Genomic DNA, 20,315 nt, shown 5'->3' with positions numbered 1-20,315 from the left:
ACAATGATTTAGGTTGAACACTTTATGTAAGGTGATTCAGTACTAGGATATTGTTTGTTACTGGATGTCCCAAACATGGCTCCCCGTACTGTACAGTATGTGTGCTCTGCAGGGACAGGAGAGAGGATTCATTATTAATGAAAGTGAAAGTGCTGAAAACTAAATGATTTAAATTCCCTACTTAAAAAGATGGGATACAAGTGTCTGAGAAAAAAACTAGAGTTTTGGTGCCTAAACAGCCACTAACACATAAAATACTACTATCATATTGTCCAGATAATACAATAAGATATATAGTTAAACATGCAATCACCATTATGTAGATATTTCCATAATTTCCTCAGTCAATAAAAACAGTAAGTATTTACTTTCTTAAGCCTACTGATCTGCACACCATTAATCTAATGGAAGAATTAAACCCTTATCACAGCTATTCATGTCACGGCACATCCATTTTACAACAATAAAAACTCAGAGATGAGGCCTAGCTCCAATATGTATCTGCAGGAGGTTGGAGAATAGCAGTATGACAGCCTGCCATGTGAAACAGCAGTCTAAGACACACGTTCGTAGCACCAACCTGACCACCACAATCTAGGTTCAAGCCTTGACTGGGCTGCTTGCTGGGAGTGGCCGGGAGGCCCCATGGGTGATGCTAATAAGCCTTCATGGCTCGAGCGGGAGGGGGTACCGCCATAGGTGATTTATAAGCATCACTGTGTTCCCTCAGGCGTTTATAATGACACTGTATATGAAGGACTTCGATGGATGAACAACAATTCATCAATCGAGTTTTAGGCCAATGTCCTCCCCAAGACTTGACCTCCATTAAGCCGGAATTAACCTAGCCTTTGCTGTTTGCGTGGACTCCATTGCGAAGTCAATGAGTGGCCAACCTCCAACCTTTCAGCCGTTGATTACCTGTATGATTGATTGTTGACCGACACCGACACTCATATCAATACTTAATATCCAGCCGCGGATGAGAACACGGCTCACAGTGAAAATTTCAGCTCCCCTTCAGCCGATGGAGGCTGGGATTGGGTGTCCGCCTGGATCAAAGACTTTACCCCAGAACCCGGTGGTTTTGGGGGTTTAATATCAGCAACCCCCCCCCTCCCCCCCAACTGCACCCTTAGCTCCCAGCATCAATCACTGACCGGGGCTGATCTCCAGTGGGATTGAAAGTGTCACCAAGTGGTTGTACACAATCACACCATGGGGCGGCTTGCATGTGCAACTCTATTTCCTGTGCTGACTGTCAGGGATTCCAGCTGGGGGCTGAGGGCGGAAACCCCAAAGCTGTCAATTACACCCCATAATCTGTAGTAGTGACAAGGCAGAACCTCTACTTTAGTCAACACCTCCACCGTGCTACTCCTCATGGAAGACGGGGAGAGTGAAGGGAGAGACAAAAAAGCAGATTGAAGGAGTAAGGGGGAGGAACCGGATGAAAGAGATTTTGTGATAAATGAAGAAAAAAAGAAAAAGATAAGAGGCAGAGGGAAAGAGACGGAGAGACAGGAATCTGGTCGAGATAGAGAAAGGAAGACAGCTTTTAAATCACTCGGGTGATTGGGAGGATGAGCGATGTGATGTTGCCGTGGTGATATTCCATTGGGATTAAGTATGAATGCAAACTGCCAGTGTGAGCGTTACAGCCAAGAGCTGGAGCTATACTGTATGTTCAATAAAACGAAATCGTTAAGACACTCTCTCACACACACAAACACGCACATTTATTTTACCTCACTCATGAGGACATTTTGGGATTCACAATTCATATCCAATAAAAATAGATCCTAAATCCTAACCGAACTTAATACATCCTTCCAAGTCAGAAAATAAACAGAAATAGTATTAATATATTCTCAATACTGGTCAGTCAATACTTCTCTAACTGCTGTTTTCAGATCTCTCCAAAGGTTTTCATTTTGGATTAAGATTTGGACTCAATGTTGACCACAGTCTACTGTTTTGTGGTGAACCATTCCGGGGTACTTTTGAAAGGTTTGAGGTCATTGTCCCACTGGAAGTCCAATGAACGTTGACGGACACCCAGCGTTCTGACAGTAGATCTGACATTGCAATCCAAAATGCCTTGGTAATCGCTTGATTTAAGGATGACATGCACACATTCAAGACATCCAGTTCCAAAGGCAGAAAATCAATCTCAAAACCTCACTGAACCTTCTCCATGTTTGACTGTGCGGAAGTAGCTTTTTTTTCTTTGAAGGCTTAATTTTGTCAACTGCAAACCAAATAAATTAATTTCTGGATACCAAAGGATTTTTGAATTCAACAATCAACATTTCAACAATTTTCTGGTAAAACTGGTGCATCATTTTAATGAAATTCAAAGGTGCCAACAGTTTTTGCCATGACTTTAGCATTCAAACCCATGTCTGGAAGACAGTTGCTAATGTGGCACATCAGTATGTATGGTTTCAACCCTGAAATTCACTTGTAAAGAAAAGTTACAAGATGTTTTAAAATTTGCAGGACGTTCTTGTAAACTGCACATTCTACACATTCTACAATTATCTACAATGAAGTTGTTTTAAAGGCCTCTTATAGTGCCTTTATAACTCACTGAAAAGGCCTTGTAAATATAGAACACAAGCATGAAATGTGTATGAAATGTGCAGTTGTTCCTGTCTCATAATGAGTTTCCTAGTGGAAAAAATATATATACAGAAATCTACATCAGAAGCAACACAGGGCAACTTTTTAAGTGGCTACAACAAAATGAGGCCACCATACTGGACTGCAGTTTTTTAGATTACAGGGACTTTCCTGATTAGGATACATTTGATATTAATAAGGATTAACTTCACCTTACAAGCAATTACAACCCACATTAACCTTTGACATTGAGTTTGACCGCAACCTTTACAACCACTGTGGTGGACTGAAACACGTACGCACACTCCGCACACACTCCGCACACACTCCGCACACACACACATCCTTGGCTGGTAGGGTGAGGCCTTAACAGAAAATTAACACGGCTCCTGTAGCCGTTTCTTGCTGACTTAGTATAATGTAGCATTTAAAAGTCTAGTGACTTTCGGCCTTGTTATGTCAAAGGAGGGAAGACGTATGGTAAATAAACCTTCAAAATACACACACACATACACATATACACAGATACACACAGTGCCGGAATTATTCTTTTTTTTTTTTTTTTTTTTTTTTTTTTTCCTTTCCAAAAAAGTCAAAAAGGAAGTGAGATACAGAAGGGTTAAAATTAAGAGACCAATGCAAATTGAACGCTTCTGTTCCTCACTCAAAACTTTCCTTTTCAACTTTTTTGGAAAGGAAAGAAAAAGGTGCATTGGCCTCTTAATTATTTCCGGAGCTGTATATACACAAAACAACACGTGTCTAATCCTGCGCACACAGACTTTGCTAAAAAATACAGTATCTCACAAAAGTGAGTACACCCCTCACATTTCTGTAAATATTTGTGCCCAATTTGGACTTTTTTACTTAGGGGTGTACTCACTGGTTGTAAGCGGTTTAGACATTAATGGCTGTGTGTTGAGATATTTTGAGGGGACAGAAAATGTACACTGTTATACAAGCTGTACACTCTACTACTTTACATTGTAGAAAAGTGTTATTTTGTGTGGTGTGTACTCCCTTTTGTGAGATACTGTACTTGAAGGGAAAATGCTGTAAAATGCAGGTGAGTAGCTGGGGGTGGAACTTAATACGCTTCTCAAAAAAATTAAGGGAACATGTAATCCTCACAGTATAACACCAATTATAGTCAGTTCAACTTCAATCTGTCCAGGTAGGAAGCATAAGCGACTGTGAATCAACGTCACCTGTTTTGGTGCAAATGAAAGTGTCTCCAGATGCACTGGAGAGGCAACAGAAAGACAACCCCCAAAAAGGTAATGGTTTTGCAGGTGGTGGTCAGAGAGAGTTCTTCTCTCCTTATCCTTCCTGACTGACACTTCTCTAGTTTTGTGTTTTGCTAGTGAGGGGGTACCCGAGGCCCATTCCGGTTGCACAGGCAGTCCATCTCCTCTAGTCCTGCAAGAAGGTTTGCAGTGTCTCCCAGTAGAGTCTCAAGAGCATGGAGGAGATACCAGGAGACGGCCATTACACAAGGAGAGCTGGACAGGGCCGTAGAAGGGCATCAACCCAGCAGCAGAACCAGTATCGACTCCTTTGTGCGAGGAGTAACAGGAGGAGCACTACAAAATGACCTCCAGCAGGTTACTGGTGTGCATGTTTCTGACCAAACTATCTCCAAGGACCTCTCCTGGACCCTTAACACCTCAACCCGGGTCAAAAAAGTGCAGCAGCATCTCTTCTTTTTGAGGAGGCAGGCAGGCGGTACAGGTCTCTTTGTTCCCAGACCAGCGGGCTTTGGAAACAGCTACTGTAACCCTGCTGAACACTGTGACCCATCCCATCACTAACTGTACCCACACAACCACCGCTTAGTACTGCCTCTCAGGGACCTTGTTGCACTACTCCCTTGTACTACATGTCTACCACAGGAATCTCATTGCTGCTATCCCTACATTTCAGTTGAACATGCAACTTTGCACCTTCGATTTGCCTGCACTGCATATTTAGAATTGGCATTATACTTGCATTTATCTCATCGCACAACTATTCATTCCCACTTGCACACATATACTAAAAACTTGTAAATGTAAATCTGCCCTCCCCTATTTGCCTTCATTGCCCATTTAGAATTGCCATTTTGCATTGTATTTGCCTTCATTGCACATATATACATTCCACTAGTAACATACACTATATTTAATACACTAGTGGGGTCACATTCTGAGTTGCTGTGATGAAATTCACGCAAGTTGGAACAGCCTGTGATTTCAATTGTTTACTTTGATTTTCGGTGAGAGTTACAATGCAGCACTGAATCGGTTGGTGATTTTGGTTTCTACTGACCGCTGTTATGCAATTTCTTTCTCAACGAACTACACAATGCACAGTAAAGATTTTGATCTTCAGGATATTTCCCTCATCGAGACCCGATGTGTGATTTAATTGTTCCCTTACATTTTTCGAGCAGTGTCGTTTTTCAGAAGAGGCATTGGACTTTGAAGTCAATACTGATGCAGTTTGGGGCTGCAGGCAGAAGAGAGGCTGAACTATCCCCCATTTAATTTTCCCTATCCACCACGGTTCCTAACATGAGAGGACATCAATAAACAGGCTTCCATGTCTCCACTTCACCCCTCTGACACTGTGCTGGTTATACATCTGTGTGAGGGACTAATCATTTCAATGGAAATGTCAACACAACAGCAGCAGTGGGGAAGTGTTCCGACTGAAGAAATTCAAACAGGGTGCCAATAACAATCTACTTTTTTCTTCTCCCGTTCCCTCCCGTTCACGCCGTCTCTCTCTCTCTCTCCGTCCCACCCAACCCCTCTCTCCCAGGTCAGTGATTCCCCCCATTTCATGCCTGATATTGCGTCCGTTTCAGTTGCCTGCTGATGCGTGGGGGAATGGTAGCCAGACATGGTGGGGGTGGAGACGCTTGTGGTGTGTCTTAGGGGCCAGGCAGTCTCTCCTCCCAGGAAACTGTATCTTTCCCGGGGGGAGGGGGGGGGGCTGTCTTAGCAGATGGTCCCCCACTCTGCTGACTGCAGTGATAGCCAATTAGACAGTGTAAATATGGCATGAGGGACAACAACATGGTCAGTAGGAACCTGAGAACAGCCACGCCTACTGTAGAGCACTGGGTGTCACAGATGCAGACAGGCCAATAAACCAGGAAGGGTTACAAGGTACATCCACCAATGGCACACACACTATAACCATGTCACTGTGACCGAGTCCAACTTGGTCACCGTTATCGTGTACTACCAAAGGAGCACAACAGAGTGCCAGGCACTGGTCAACAGTAGGGGAAAGGATGGCATTTTGGGATCATTTTCACTATGCCCCTGTGAACCGAGATGTTGAGGGAACATGAAGATGCTGAGGGAACATGAAGATAATGAAGTGGTGTTCTTGGTGCATTTTAGTTCATTCAAGTTTTGAGAACTGGAATAGGAAGGTTGTCATCGACTGTCAGCCTGATTATTCTGATTATCTGGCTGGCTGTTTGTCTGTCCATCTAACTAGCTGGCTAGCTGTCCGTCTCACTATCCAGCTGGCTGGCTGTCCGTTTGCCCATCATTGTCTCAAAAGGTATAATTTCCAAAGAAATACTTTTCAGCTGAACATACATAAATAACTTTTTTCATAATATTTTTCTGGACTGAACACAAGAAATGTTGTATTTTAATTATATTATAGCGTGTTGTGAAATCCACATTCAAGCCTTTCTGTAATTAGGTAAGTGTTTTGGGGTAACTACTGAATAAACCACAGAACAAAGTCAGCCATGGATCAGAGCTGCCACCACACATTATAAGAATAACCCTTCCAAGTATTGATTGCAACTTCAGCTTTCTTCCCAAAGTGAGAAGAATTCTCATTCATCAAAACTTTCAAGTCATTAATCAACTATGCTGTCAGTTTTCTATTGAGTTATAAAACCGTTTTGATTTGTGACCATTCACAAGAAAAGTCACTGTTTTCACTGTGAACTGTACAGACTCTTTGATGGGGCCAAAATGAAACACAGTGAACAATAACCGTTTATAGGGCCTGTGACATCACCATAAGTCATGTTTGACTCGCATCCAATAAGAAGCCTTGCAGACAGGTTAAGCAGGTAATGAAACATCTGTGTGCCTGCCTGGCTTGTTTGTCTTTCTGTCTGAACTTCAGGCCCCTTAGAAGGAGGTTGCGTTGGAGGGAGGAGAATAAGTCTGTGTCTGGGTTGTAGGCTCAGTTCTAAAGCTCCAGCTGAGAGACAGAGGAGGGGAAAACGAGGGAACGAAGAGGAGTCACATCTTTAGGAGGACTAATTATGACAAGCTGGCAAATAGATTGCAGTGGAAATCTGTCCATGGGATGAATTGACCCCCAAATTGGGGACTCGTTTTCAAGTTGAAAAACACCTCCGAATCAGTTACAAAACAAGGCCGTGTCTCCCTGTGTCAGTCATCGTAGAAGCTAATGGAGCTAGCCATAACACTGAAGTCACATCAGAGACACTTATCGTAATGGAGTTCCTAATGACGGCCCCTTCCTAACCCCAATACTGTTTTCCCAAACTTGGGTTGAACATCCATGTTGGGGTCTTAACAGTAGACAGACAGCATCATAAATCTGCTGGCTTGGAAAGACAGAGCTGTGGGTGTCTGAATTCATTCTAGGTATCCAGCGTCTCGGTGTTCCTTCCTGTCTCTACCCCTGACTTCCCCTGTACTTCTCCCATCCTCCCTCCTTGTCTTCCATCCTTCCCATCTCCCCTTTATTCTCCATCCTCCGTCTTACACCCTTCATCTCCTCCTCCCTCCCTCCTACTGGTCTTACTCCCTTCCTTCCTTACCATCTCCCCTCCATATTAAATCCTTCCTTATCCACTTCCCTCCCTCATCCCTGTCTTCCCGTTATCCTTCCCCTCTTCCCGGGCTTCCTATTTTCCTTCCCCTCTTCCCGGTCTTCCCATTTTCCTTCTCCTCTTTCCTCCCTCATCCCTGTCTTCCCGGATTCCTTACCCTGTTCCCTCCCTCATCCCTGTCTTCCCGTTTCCCTTCCCCTCTTCCCTCCCTCATTCCTGTCTTCCCGGATTCCTTCCACTCTCCTCATCCTGTCTTGCAGTTTTCCTTCCCCGCCCCCCCCTCAGTGTCTTCCACCTTTTCCTTCCCCTCTTCCCTCCCTATCGTTCATATTTCTGCCCTGTCCCTCCTTTCCCCTCTTTTCCCTCCCCCCACCCTCCCTCCCTGGACTCAACAGAGCAGTGACATTTATCAGGCAACATCAACCCGTCTAAATACCCATCAGCCCTGTGGCCTGGGCTGTCAGCCTGAGATTCCAATAGTCTGTCAAGTATCTGTCTATGGCATGATGCCGATGAATCAGGTCGTGGTGCGGTACGTCCACTGAGGCGTTCACCACGTCCCCAGATGACGAGTCGTAATCAGCGTTCCTAAGGAGCTCATCGCCGACGTAACCTACAACCAGGTGGCATTTGAACGGGCATCTTCGGGGGAACAAGTGCGATTCCCCCATTCAGTCCGACTGACTTGGCGTCAGCAACCGAGACCGAGAGGCTGGTCAACCCATCCCTCGGTCAGACTGACTGTTTCTTCAAAAAGGGTCTGCTGTATTACGCCGCTGCAGAGGCCACACCCTCTTCCACCTCTCTACTATCCATCCACTAAGACACCCTCCAGGACTGCGTGGTACTAACCGAAGCCAGGCTCATGTCAGTCACAGCAGCAGGTCCTACGCAGTTACTGGGTTGGGACCAGAGTCACGTCTCCTCCAGTGTTTCATATTGTTGTGACCAGACCTGCAAAGAAGCCACTTCTGGGGCGTGTCTGCAGCCAGCCCCGCCCCCCACCCATTTACAAACTGTGTTATAGAGGTCTCTAGCAGAGGCCACGCCCATGACTGGCTCCGCAGTCTGTCGGTGGGTCAGTCCCTCCGGTTCCAGCCTGCACGAACAGTCATTCATCAACAGACAGCAGCGCTGGACTGGATTGCCATCGATCGCTCTGATAAATTATAGGAAATGACAAATGAATAAGCTGCATATGGATTGGGGCTCAGTGACAGTAGCTGAAACCATGGGAAACTCAAACTAGAATGCAGATGAAACGGAGTGATGATAGAGCACAGTCTCGGATGCATAGCAACAACAATCGTGGTCTGAAGAGATGAGGAAGAGATAGTTATCTCGGGCCTGCTGCTAGTCATTTACAAATCATCTAGAGAGGATGGGTGTGGCGTCCACTTCATGACAAGCTGTCTCAGTGACTGCAGACACTGTTTCAGATTTCAACGTGTGAGAGTGTGTGTGTGTGTGTGTGTTTGTATGTGGTGTGTTGTTGATGACAGAAGCAGATTATCTACACATGGGAGAACACACACCATAGAGAATAATTAGCCAGCTGTAATACTTGTCAGCCTCTGCTGGCCCAGTACAAAGAACAATCCACACATAACTAATGCAAGTACACTCATTTCAGAAACAGCTACAGTATACACAAATGGCAAGCCAAATTATACTCATTACAGAATTAGCAATTTACACATTACAATCCAAACTACACACATTACAAAAGTAGTTATACATATATGTAGTGGTTACAGTATTGGGTTAGCAAGAAAAAGGTTGGTGGTTCGAATCCCAGAGCAGAGAAATGTGCCACACAGTGCTGGCCCTAGCCCGTTGGGGCCCCCATACTATCCGCCTAGCACAAATAATGATTCAGACTAAAACATGTTCATTTTGGGATGATATTGAAAATTAAAAGTATTGTGGGGCAGTGGTTAATTGTCCCTTCCACAGAAATGGGATACGGTCTCATGGGGGGGGGTAGAGGAATAAATATATGACTACTGTGAGAGAGAGACACAGAGAGAGAGAGACACACACAGAGAGAGAGAGACACACAGAGAGAGAGAGAGAGACACACAGAGAGAGAGAGAGAGAGAGAGAGAGACACACAGAGAGAGAGAGAGACACACACAGAGAGAGAGAGACACACACAGAGAGAGAGAGACACACACAGAGAGAGAGAGAGAGAGAGAGAGACACAGAGAGAGAGAGAGACACAGAGAGAGAGATACACACAGAGAGAGAGATACACACAGAGAGAAATACACACAGAGAGAGATACACACAGAGAGAGATACACACAGAGACACAGAAAGAGAGATGCACAGAAAGAGAGAGAGAGACAGAAAGGAAATAGATTGGGCTAGGAAGAAGTCATGACCTCAAACGTTTACTATTATCTAAGACCCCATAAAGCTTCTGGTTTTATTTCTAACTGCTAGTTAACTGTACTCCTCTGATGTCCTAGGTTAAGTTCATCTCTGGATAGAAGCAGAGCATGAAAACCAAGTGTTTTGGCCCTCCAGGAGTTGCCTACCCCTGCCATCAAGAAAGATGTCTGCCTTGACCTAGTTCTGCATGCAGTCTGGTCCTGCAGAGTTCCATTAATAGTCGCAAGAGAGAGATAGAGGAATAAATCAATAATAGAAAGGATATATTCCTTGATATAAATGTATTGTTTCCGTACAATTAAATAAGGCAAGAGACACCGTGAGGGAAAGAGAAAGACGGACAAGATAAAAGAGAAAGGGGGAGAGTGGAAGACGGATGCCTGTAGGTAGCACTCAACCCATCTCTTTAATATTTGAATAACCTCGGAATACTCTGCCTAGTGTAATCTAGGATTTGTGTCATTTTAAATGAAATTCAAATGTGTATATGCTCATTCTTCAAACGGCTCTGGGACGAGCTCTTCCCAAGACGCCGATTTTGGCTCAGATTTAATTTACCCCTGTGGTGATGGATTCATGTAACCATCACGTTGGCAACCTCTTGGTAACCAGTGGGTCATCTCCGTAATAACAGGGGTCATCAGGAATGGAGCCGGCAGCATAGCACCCTGCATCGCACGGCTGTCTCACCTGTGAAGCTACAGTAAATCAGGGCCACAGCTATAGAAAAGTGAGTTTGTCACTTGGTCATCCGTCATCTTCTCTGAGCACACAACACTGTTAAGTTTACACGACCCACTGTAAAGTAAACATGGATCATATTACTGCCGACACTGGACACATCTTCATGGTATTTACTTCGGTAGCTAGCCAGCAGAACAATGAGAAGTGCCTGAAGCTAGCCGTCTGTCCACAATGACGCTGGACACAACCAGCTGTGCTGAAGAGGATGATGATATGTGGTTTCCTGACAAAGTATGCTTCATAAGTAACAGATTGTAGGTGTTCTGCGTTCTCCCATAGTAGAGAGTATGTTCTGACAAGTGCTCTTGGAAGTTCACCCTTGATGAAATGGGAGAATGCAAGAAGGAATTACATTTCCCAGAATGCATTAGCTTAACACTCAGGTTTACCCTGAGGCCTTCAAAAAATTATGAACTTGCTGGTGGAAATATAACTGGCCATTATTGAGAATAGCGATTATAAATAATTTGAGATCGGAATCCGATCTAATTCTACTAAACTAATTTGCCATGACTGAGTGGAATTGTAGGAAATTCTACTTCCTGTCACTCAAAATTAGAGTCACCGCCAACGTTCGGAGAGCACCTCAGTGGTGTTTTTTTTCCTCCAAGCAAAACCTTGTTGTCGTCAAACAGAAGGCAAAAGGGAAGGAAATGTCTGCTGGACAACATTCAGGTGGGTCCTGTACTGTTTCCTTCTGTTAAAAATGTGTTTTGTGTGTGTTTGTGTTTATTTACGAGAAAGGGCTGCTTTCAGCCAATAATACATAATTTCCCGAGCCTAATCATATATTGCATGTCATCTGTCTCTGTTGGGTGATCACACAAACAAACACACACACAAACAAACACACACAGGAGGGTCTGCACCTGCTCTCTGTAGCTACCATGTTAGATTGATGTGATGAGCTGTAATGGGTTTCAGTGATTCAGCCTGAATATTGGCTCCCATTAAGACTACACACACACACCCCTCCCAAAAGACCCCCAACCCGCACAAACACACACACAGCTCCATCTAAAATAAAGGCATTTGGCTGGCAACACAAAGCTGATGTAATTGCATGGCACTTTGGATGGATATGTACTCAAAAGTCCCTTCCCATAAGTCAATGTCTACTTCAACGCCATCTCATGAGGCCAGATCACAAACAACCTTTTCTCACCTCTGATAAAGACACACACACACACACACACACCATTGGGGCCAACCTGTGATAGGTAGATTAAGATCCCCCTGGTAATTAGTTAACTAAACCCAAGGGCCCACTTTAACAGCAGCCAAACTGTCACGGAGAGACAGAGGTAAAGCTCCACACAGAAGTATCAGAAGTTTTAACTGCCCTGTCATGTCACTGAGTTAAACCACCTGTGTGTGTAACCCTGTCCTGCAAGATCAGATTGACTGCGGTTGCCACGGTAGCATGGCAACAGGCTGAGTGTACATGGATGCTGTTCACAGATTTGAGCCGCAAAATGGAGCTGATGAGTCCTAGAGCACCACCTACACACACACACACACACACACACACACACACATAAGCATTTAGAGTGCATTCCCATGAATATCATTAAAGTATTCATTAGCAACCATACGGAATGGTGCAGAAACCTGGACGATGTCAGAAGTAGCACAAATCACCTGAGGCGTTCTACTGAGAGATCTATTTGCAGAGTAACTCCTCAATGAAAGACAATGCCTCATTTCTACCCAATATCAGTCAACTACTTTAGACAGGAGGTATTTATTAGTCTCTCTCGCTCCATAAAACACTCACACTGAACACAAACACAATCTCGCAGACACATCCAGCAGAGGAAGATATGAAAGGGAGATGTATCCACGTCAGCAGCAAAACAGCTAAGAAGAAGTGATGAAAGCTAAACTCATTTACTAAATTGACAGCTTCCTTCAGGAGCATCTGTCTCTATGGCGATTCAAGCCTAGGATCTGAGAACAAACTCGAAGCAAATTCTAAGTAGGCGTGATGAACACATATCTCACAAAGTATGAACAGTATAACTTTTAAGGTGGACAGTTTTATAGTTTTGTGTGGTTTTATTGGTCAACGTTCCAAGTCCCGAAACACCAGCTGTCTTCCTGACCACTAAAGCATCTTTATCATACGCCTACTGTACCAAATTATGCTATGTTCTATGGCAGTCTTCATAGCACCAACAACAGCCTTAAAAGCAGAATGGTTTGGCCGCGAAAACTTGACTTAAACGTAAGCTGTCCCAAATCCACTGGAAGTTGAGATGAGACAGGGTCATCGATATAACTGGATTTAAAGAAAGTGGGAAGGGGTCAAAATGAGGGGGGGATATACAGTGCTGGCCCTGGAACTGGCTCTCTTGTCTTCACTGGTGATGTAACTGCTGACTACAACAGCAGAATGCATTCTGAAGGGAAAAATCTGGTCTCAGATCCAACCAAATGCTTCAAAACCCATTTGACGGCATATCACCTTGTAGGAGGATAACGACCCCAAGCAAACCATTAACGCAACCAAGGAGCATTCCATGGCCAAAAAGAGTAATTTTCTTGGTAATGATACAACATGTATCCAACTGAGTGTGCTTTACATTAGCTGAATCCAAGACAGAAGACAAAGATGCCCAGAAAGAAACAGGAAGTGAAGGTGTCTGCTGTGGAGGCCTGGCAGAGCATCCCCAGGGAAGATACCCAGCATCTAGTGATGTGTATGGGTGGGAGACTTCATGCAAATCATGGAACGGAACCAACCAATGTTAACTTGTCCAAATCCTATTGGGTCCCCCAATATGGAGGGACTACGTATAAAAAGGGCAGTAAATTCCTACACCCTTTACAACTCATGGATGCAAATACCCTCAAATTTTAACTCATTAATGTTTCATTACAAAATCCAATGTGCTGGAGTACAGAGCCAAAACAACAAAACTGACAATAAGCTGTCACAAGTATGTATGAGCCTTCGTAATGTCTAATAACAGGGCTTGCACTTTCAATGATTGATAATATGCAGTACAGAACAAATACATTCTGAGTTTCCTCGCTCCGTAAGAGGTATTCAACCGCCCGGTTTGAAGCAGAGAAAATCGCATCGGTCCAGATATATTATTCCACCCCTGCCCAGACACATTCATCATCCGCTAATTACCCCACTACACCCCCGGCGACTCCGCCCCATACCTCCCCCCCTTCCCCCACTCTTATCCTCTACCCACTGTCTAAGCCCTGGTGTTCAGAGTATTTGGTCAGTGTCTGGTTGTGGGGTGGTGGTTGTGGGGGCGTTGCCGACGTCGGACGCCAAGTATTAATGACAGTGTTTCAGCTTGACTGGTGTACAGAACGGGGGAGGAGCTTTAGTCCTCCAGGCACAAAGAGTGACCGCAACCCACACCACTGACCAGATCAGGTTCTACTCCAGCCAAGAACCGGACATCAGGGGTACATGAAACAACCCTTTCAATGCTTTTACATTGATCATTATTAATATTAATTCAGATTTTAATAAACATGAATAGGTCAGTTTTTTTACTTAGATTTTTTGTTACCAGTTATAGTTATTGTTATTTATTTATTTTGAATTTTAAACTGGCCGAATTACTTATATACAGTATATTTACAATAATGAGTACAAATTCAAGGGAGAATTTATATTTTTGGGGTGACAAGTGTTTTCATTCAGTATCGACACAAAAGATATCCACAACACATTTTCATTCTTTTTACAATTTTGTTCAACACAAACAAAAAAAAACAGTTTGTGAAATTAATTCACAAAAACACCCCAATCTGGAAAATGGAGAATGAATCCCACTAACACCTACATGCCAATTTAATAAGTCAGTAACACAGTTCTATTTTGGGGTAAATCTACAGAGTTGTCTGACATCACACACTCTGACGTAATATAAATGACAGGCATAATATCTGCAGGGATTTTATTTGGGGAGCAGCTGAAGACTCAGAGCAGAAATAAGCTGAACAGCACAGAATGCCAGGGGGAGGAAAGACCAGCAACGGCGATGTCTAGCCCAGGGAAAGAGACGGGAAGTGTGGAGACAAAGGCTTTAAGTCAAAACAAGAGAAAAGACACAGTGAAAACATCCAACCTACTACACAAACACGGCATAATGCCCCGTCATTCTCAAGAAAACATGCACGCATGCGCGCAAACGCACGCACAACCGTAGAACTTTCCAGCTCATATTAGAATCAACATGACAGAGCTATGCTAGACTTTAGAACTACATCTGCTAGAACCAACAAGCGCAGACATTAACCATTTGAACAGTGCAACACGTTTGGTACACCTTATTCAAGGCTCCAAAACTGATTGGGATAATTTGCTTCCCAGCTGTTTCCTATTAGGCAGATGTGTTTGTTGGTATCAGTGCACATGGGGGTCTATGTCCGGTGTTGATACTAAGTATCAATGCAAATCAAGCGTGCCAATTTGATGCAGATGACTCAGAATAAATCAAAGAGACCCAAAACATCACTGGCAAAATCAACAGGTTGGTATTGTAACAGGGCGAGGGACAGGGAACAGACACCACGCCAGTTAACTAGGGCCTAGGGAAAGGACGAATGAACGAAAAGCTCAGAAGCGCCGTTCAGTTTTCCAAGCTCGATTGTTTCGATGTAGTGTATCGAGAATCGTGGAATTTCACTGGTATTGCTATTGACTACTAAACTTCTGGTATCGTGACATTCCTAGTCAAGAGATTCATAAAATAGAGCTAGTAATTTGATAGTAGTCACAAGAAAGTAATTTGAGAGTCATTCAAGAGAATAATTCAGTATTGGTGAGCTATTACTTGAGAGTCATACAAAAGAGAACGTAGGCTAATTTGAGAAGTGTTGCTTGGCTAGGTTCTTGGAAAGGGTAATATGATTATGGAGTTGAGAGCAGTGGAGAATAGCCTGTGTGTATGACACTGTTCATTACATCCACAAAAATAGTGATGAAAATATTTGTAAAACAGGCCTGCCTATTTTTCAGTGGAAATTGACTAGACCAGGGGTATTCAGATTTTACCCTACAAGAGTCGGCACCTGCTGGTTTTCTTTTTTGCCTCATCATTAATTGGACCCACCTGATGTCTTAAGCCTGAATAAGTCCCTAAATAGAGGCTGGCAGTGAAGAAATGGAGTGGAGCTGGCTTGGAGGACCAGATTGGATTACCCCTGGACTAGACTATAGAAAATACTTTTCATTTTGGTTGACAAAAATGAGGCTCTCTTTGTGACAATAGTCTTATTTAACTACCATAGTTGATAAGGAGGATTTTGGAAAAACAGGTTCTCAGTGGGTTTTTTTTCATGATGCACTTTCAGAAGTGATCAAAAGACATCTGAAAGTGCATCATCCCAATATATACGCACAGGCAAATACTGTGGTGTGATGCCTGGAAATGTGGGTATACCCACAATTTGTTAACTATCAACATATTACATTTTCTGTTCTCCCCTTGTTCTCACTTTTCAAACTGATGTTTCCATCCATCTGAATTAAACAGCGCAAACAATTACATATGTGCATTACGCATTTTCCACTGGCTAATCACACATCTGATATTTCACGCTTCCATAATTTGCACAACGCTGCACTTAAACTTTATTAATAGGCCTAATTGTAGCCAATATCAACACTGCACGTGAAACATTATGATATGTCCCATAAGCCTTATTTGATATGGTGATATGTTTAGGCTTCTATTGGTTAATGACCAAATAACTGATAATGACCTAAAATGTGACTAAAACATAAGGGCATTTTTTTGGCCTAAAACGGCTCAATCATTATTCAAAATATATGAATGCGACCAAAACTGAAATATATTTTAGTATAACACGTGAGCGATGACTCCCGAAACTTCTTTTTAAACGGGAACACAATACCCCACAGGGAACCAAATACCAAATCTATGCCCAACCAAATACTGGCCCAACCATACTATTCCAGACCGCTGTTTACATGGTCATGGGTTTGATTCTTCCTGTTGCGGGTAATACAATTTTGTTGAACGCAAAATGTCAGCTTTCTTCCTCCACAAATTCCTGTTTTATTGAGGGTACCGTTTTCAATGGTCTTCTATATTTATTTAATCCTTGCCATTACTTCGAATTCACATACGTCTAAATCAAACATGTCATACTACATTCTGTCCAGCAGATGTCCCTGATGTGCACTGTGTTGGAAAGCTTCATGCAATGAAGCGTTTCTTTCGAAATAAGCCTAATGGTTCAGAAAGCCTCAGTTTCCCATCCCTACTGGGGCCTGGAGAGCATTCATTTTGGCAGACAAAATTGGCAGACAAAAGTTAAATAAAACATAAGCGTAAAACCTGCAGGGCAGATTCCTGCATCCTCTTTCCTCTTCTTCCACTGCTGCCCAGAGCTGCTTTCTAGGTCCCTTTAATCCACCCCCTGATGAAGCCTGATTGAGAGCAGGTGTGCCTCATCAAGATGTAGCAGCCATGCTGCATTCAATGGTAGCAGCTGGGCTATGTTCAAGGGCCCCATTTGTCAGCCCCAGCCAGGTGGTTCTCCCTGGGGCATTGGCCAAACACCGATATTAAAGGGTGCATTAGTGCCACATACAACCCCCTTTCCACAACAATACTGGGTATTAAAAGATAATTCTACGGTACACAAGATCATCAAAAGATTCAGAGAATCTGGAGTAATTTCTGTGATCTTCAGGCAGCAATGTATTAAAAACAGACACGATTCTGTAGTGGACATCCCTGCACGGGCTCAGGAACACTTCTGTAAACCAATGTTTAACAAAAGTTAAAACTCTACCATGCAAAGAAGAAACCATACATAAACAACATCCAGAAAGGCCAGTGCATTCTCTGGTCTGGATTTCATTTTAGATGGACTGTGGCAAAGTGGAAAACTGTCCTGTGGTCTGACAAATCTAAATTGGAGATTTAGATTTGAATAAATGGTTCATTTTATTTGGATAAAAAAAAAGTCAAATTAAATCTGACAGTCTGGATTTTAACCCCACAGTCTTTGTAACATTTGAAATCAAAAGTGCTGGAATACAGACTTCAAATCTTCAACAAAAAAAAATTACTAACCAGACTGGACCGAGCTATACCATACATCGTACAGTAGTTGTTGGAACCAACTGGACTGTATAAGAATATAGAGCTACACCTGTTAGAATCAATATGACTGGATGGAGCCAGCAGATAGAACCATACCTTTTACAACCAATTGGACCAAATGCAACAATCCAGAACTTCTAGAATACAATGCCAGCTGGAGTCAACTCAGATTGAGGATTATCAAGGAATTATAGACATTCAACAACCTATTATGGATTTCTTAGAAACCTAGCATGCTTCCTGTGTGCAACCACAGATGCCCCCCCACCACACAAACACACACACACACACACACACACACACACACACACACACACACGCATGCAGTGGGTACCTACCAGGACTCTTCCCGTGAGTGTCTGTGCTGATATCATGACCCCGGCCCAATCCTTCACAGAGGTCATCCATCCCACTTCGCTGGCCGGGACCACCTCGTCTTTATCATCAGGACCCTTAGGCGTCCCGTCTGCTGCCTGACTATTAGCAGGGTTATTCACCTTCTGGGCCTCCTGAAAGAAAAAGGGAGGGAAAGGGAGTTCAAGGGAAATAGGGGTAGAGTGTTGTGGGAGAGAGTGAGGAAGCAGGGCGTTAATGACACATTATGTAAACATGATATTATTATAAAGGGAATCACCACAGCTGCTTTCTATATTATAGTATGTTCATCCGCAATGTTCCAGCAGAGCATTAACACCACGTGCCAGCAGAGACAGAGGCCTGCATGGTTCTGTACTGTATATCTTGATGGAGTGACCTCTAAAGTATTCATAGAATCAACCTAATTAATACATGACCATATGACTGACACTGGATATGCATTACAGTGAGAGGTCCAAGGTGTCAATCACCTGAGTCCCTAAAGACAGTGGTGTGTAATGGAGAGAACACTATAGCATGTCAGCCCAAGGACTAAAGACACATACATACACACACACACACACACACACACACACACACACACACACACCACTTTTTATATGGTCACATGCCTTTGCTATATGAGGTTTGTGCACGGTCACTCAGTAGCCTTTTGCACACATGGTCGTCCTTGGATATAGCATATGACAGCATAACACTGGTGTTTTCATTAAGACCCTGGCCGGGACCCTCAGTCTTCTGAATGAGTGAGCACATTGTAATACCTCCCCAGTGCTACTGTACGTACGCAGCTATGCGCACTCACCCTAATAGTATTTCCTTTGACAAACACTTCATCTGTATCCCCCTCGGCCATTATCACACGCCGCAAACACACATACACGCAGCTTGGTGAGGTAGAGTAAAGGTTAGCCTGCGTCACTGCTAGGCCCATAAACAATTGGGTGTAGCCCAATAAATGGCATGGCAGAGAATCCCTGGCACTCCAAAAACATTCTAAGCTCTGGCTAGCTGCCCTATCCCCTTCCAAGGAAACTGGCTCACGTTACGGCGAGGCACACGTGTATTAGTTCCTCTTTCATTATCAACCACAAGCACCGCTCTTCCACTCCGGGTTCAAACTACATTCGAAATCTTTCAGTAGAGCGTTCGCTTGCTTCTGCCTTGACTATCAAGTGGACTTAGTTTGAAGTGTTCGGAATTTCCTATTGGTTGGTCAAGCCAGGCGAAGCTCAATAAAGCACGTCAAGTGTTAGAAAAAATTCAGAGTGTTGTAACGTGGGTCTGCCCTGGACAGCCAACAGAGTATGGGGGCATTATTGTAGCAAAACTATTTACACGTGTGTGTGGAGAGTTGTGTAACTGTATCTCAATCCGTGTGTGCGTAAAATAATCTGTAAATGCGCACCTAGTTCTGTGAATGTGTACAGGAATCTGCAAATGTGTAATCAGATACTGTATGTGCGTGATCAGAATTGTATGTGTTAAAATATTTGTAAGTGTATTGAGATTTGTAAATGTGTAGACGAATCTGTAAATGCGTACATCTGTGAATATAGAAATGCTACGGACAAGTCATCAGTTACAACTCTTTTTACACGTGACTTTTGCTACACTTCTACCGCAGCAGAGATCTGCAAATGTATGGACTCAAATAAGTGCCAAATATCTCGTGGATAAATAAAGCGATTTGCACACCTGTAAATCACAATCCACACGACGGTTTTGCATTTCGTAGTTGTATTTAAAGATCTGTGAATGCGTGATTAAAGACATTCTAACAATTTGCATTTCCACAAAAAAATTTTTTTACAACTGTTCAAAAGATATTTACACATACACAACTTAGACATACAACTCCTTTACCCTCATTTACGGAGACAAAACACTAAATAAAAAGACATTTCGCGATTTACAGATACAACCCCTTTCACTTGAGATCGTTCATTTCTGATAGGGGGGTCAAAGAAAATTACTGCCATCAAGATTTGCAAGTGCGTTAGATTTGCATACTTGTATTTCCTGAGTTGTGAATGTGTAATAAATAATCTGTACTTGTGAAATATTTTAGGAAATCGCTGTCTACGCATACGAAACAGTTTCTATGGGTTTGCAAATCTACTGTGGCATAAAATTAGTGCCAAATGTCAGCTGACTACAATTGACCACTGGGATTTTAGGGGAGGGGTAAACATTTAGCTAATATCTAGACTTCCATGCAGCTAGCATGGAGGACGT

The 20,315-nt window shown here is 43.3% G+C and overlaps 1 protein-coding gene across 25 annotated transcripts in view; it reads right to left on the bottom strand.

Annotated features, from left to right (window-relative positions):
- The window catches only part of kcnma1a (potassium large conductance calcium-activated channel, subfamily M, alpha member 1a), a 189,418-nt gene that overhangs the window by 117,317 nt on the left and 51,786 nt on the right, over window positions 1-20,315 (bottom strand). For all 25 annotated transcript variants that reach the window (XM_034292747.1, XM_029120550.2, XM_029120535.2 and 22 more), the window contains exon 2: window positions 18,038-18,208. In XM_034292747.1, the coding sequence (XP_034148638.1) occupies window positions 18,038-18,208 (171 nt within the window). The remainder of the gene's footprint in view (window positions 1-18,037; window positions 18,209-20,315) is intronic.

The sequence above is a fragment of the Esox lucius genome, chromosome 6 (genome assembly GCF_011004845.1).
Source record: "Esox lucius isolate fEsoLuc1 chromosome 6, fEsoLuc1.pri, whole genome shotgun sequence".
Taxonomy (NCBI): Eukaryota; Metazoa; Chordata; class Actinopteri; order Esociformes; family Esocidae; genus Esox; species Esox lucius.
The sequence above is the reverse complement of the archived record's forward strand: the minus strand, read 5'-3'. Positions and strand labels throughout refer to the sequence as shown.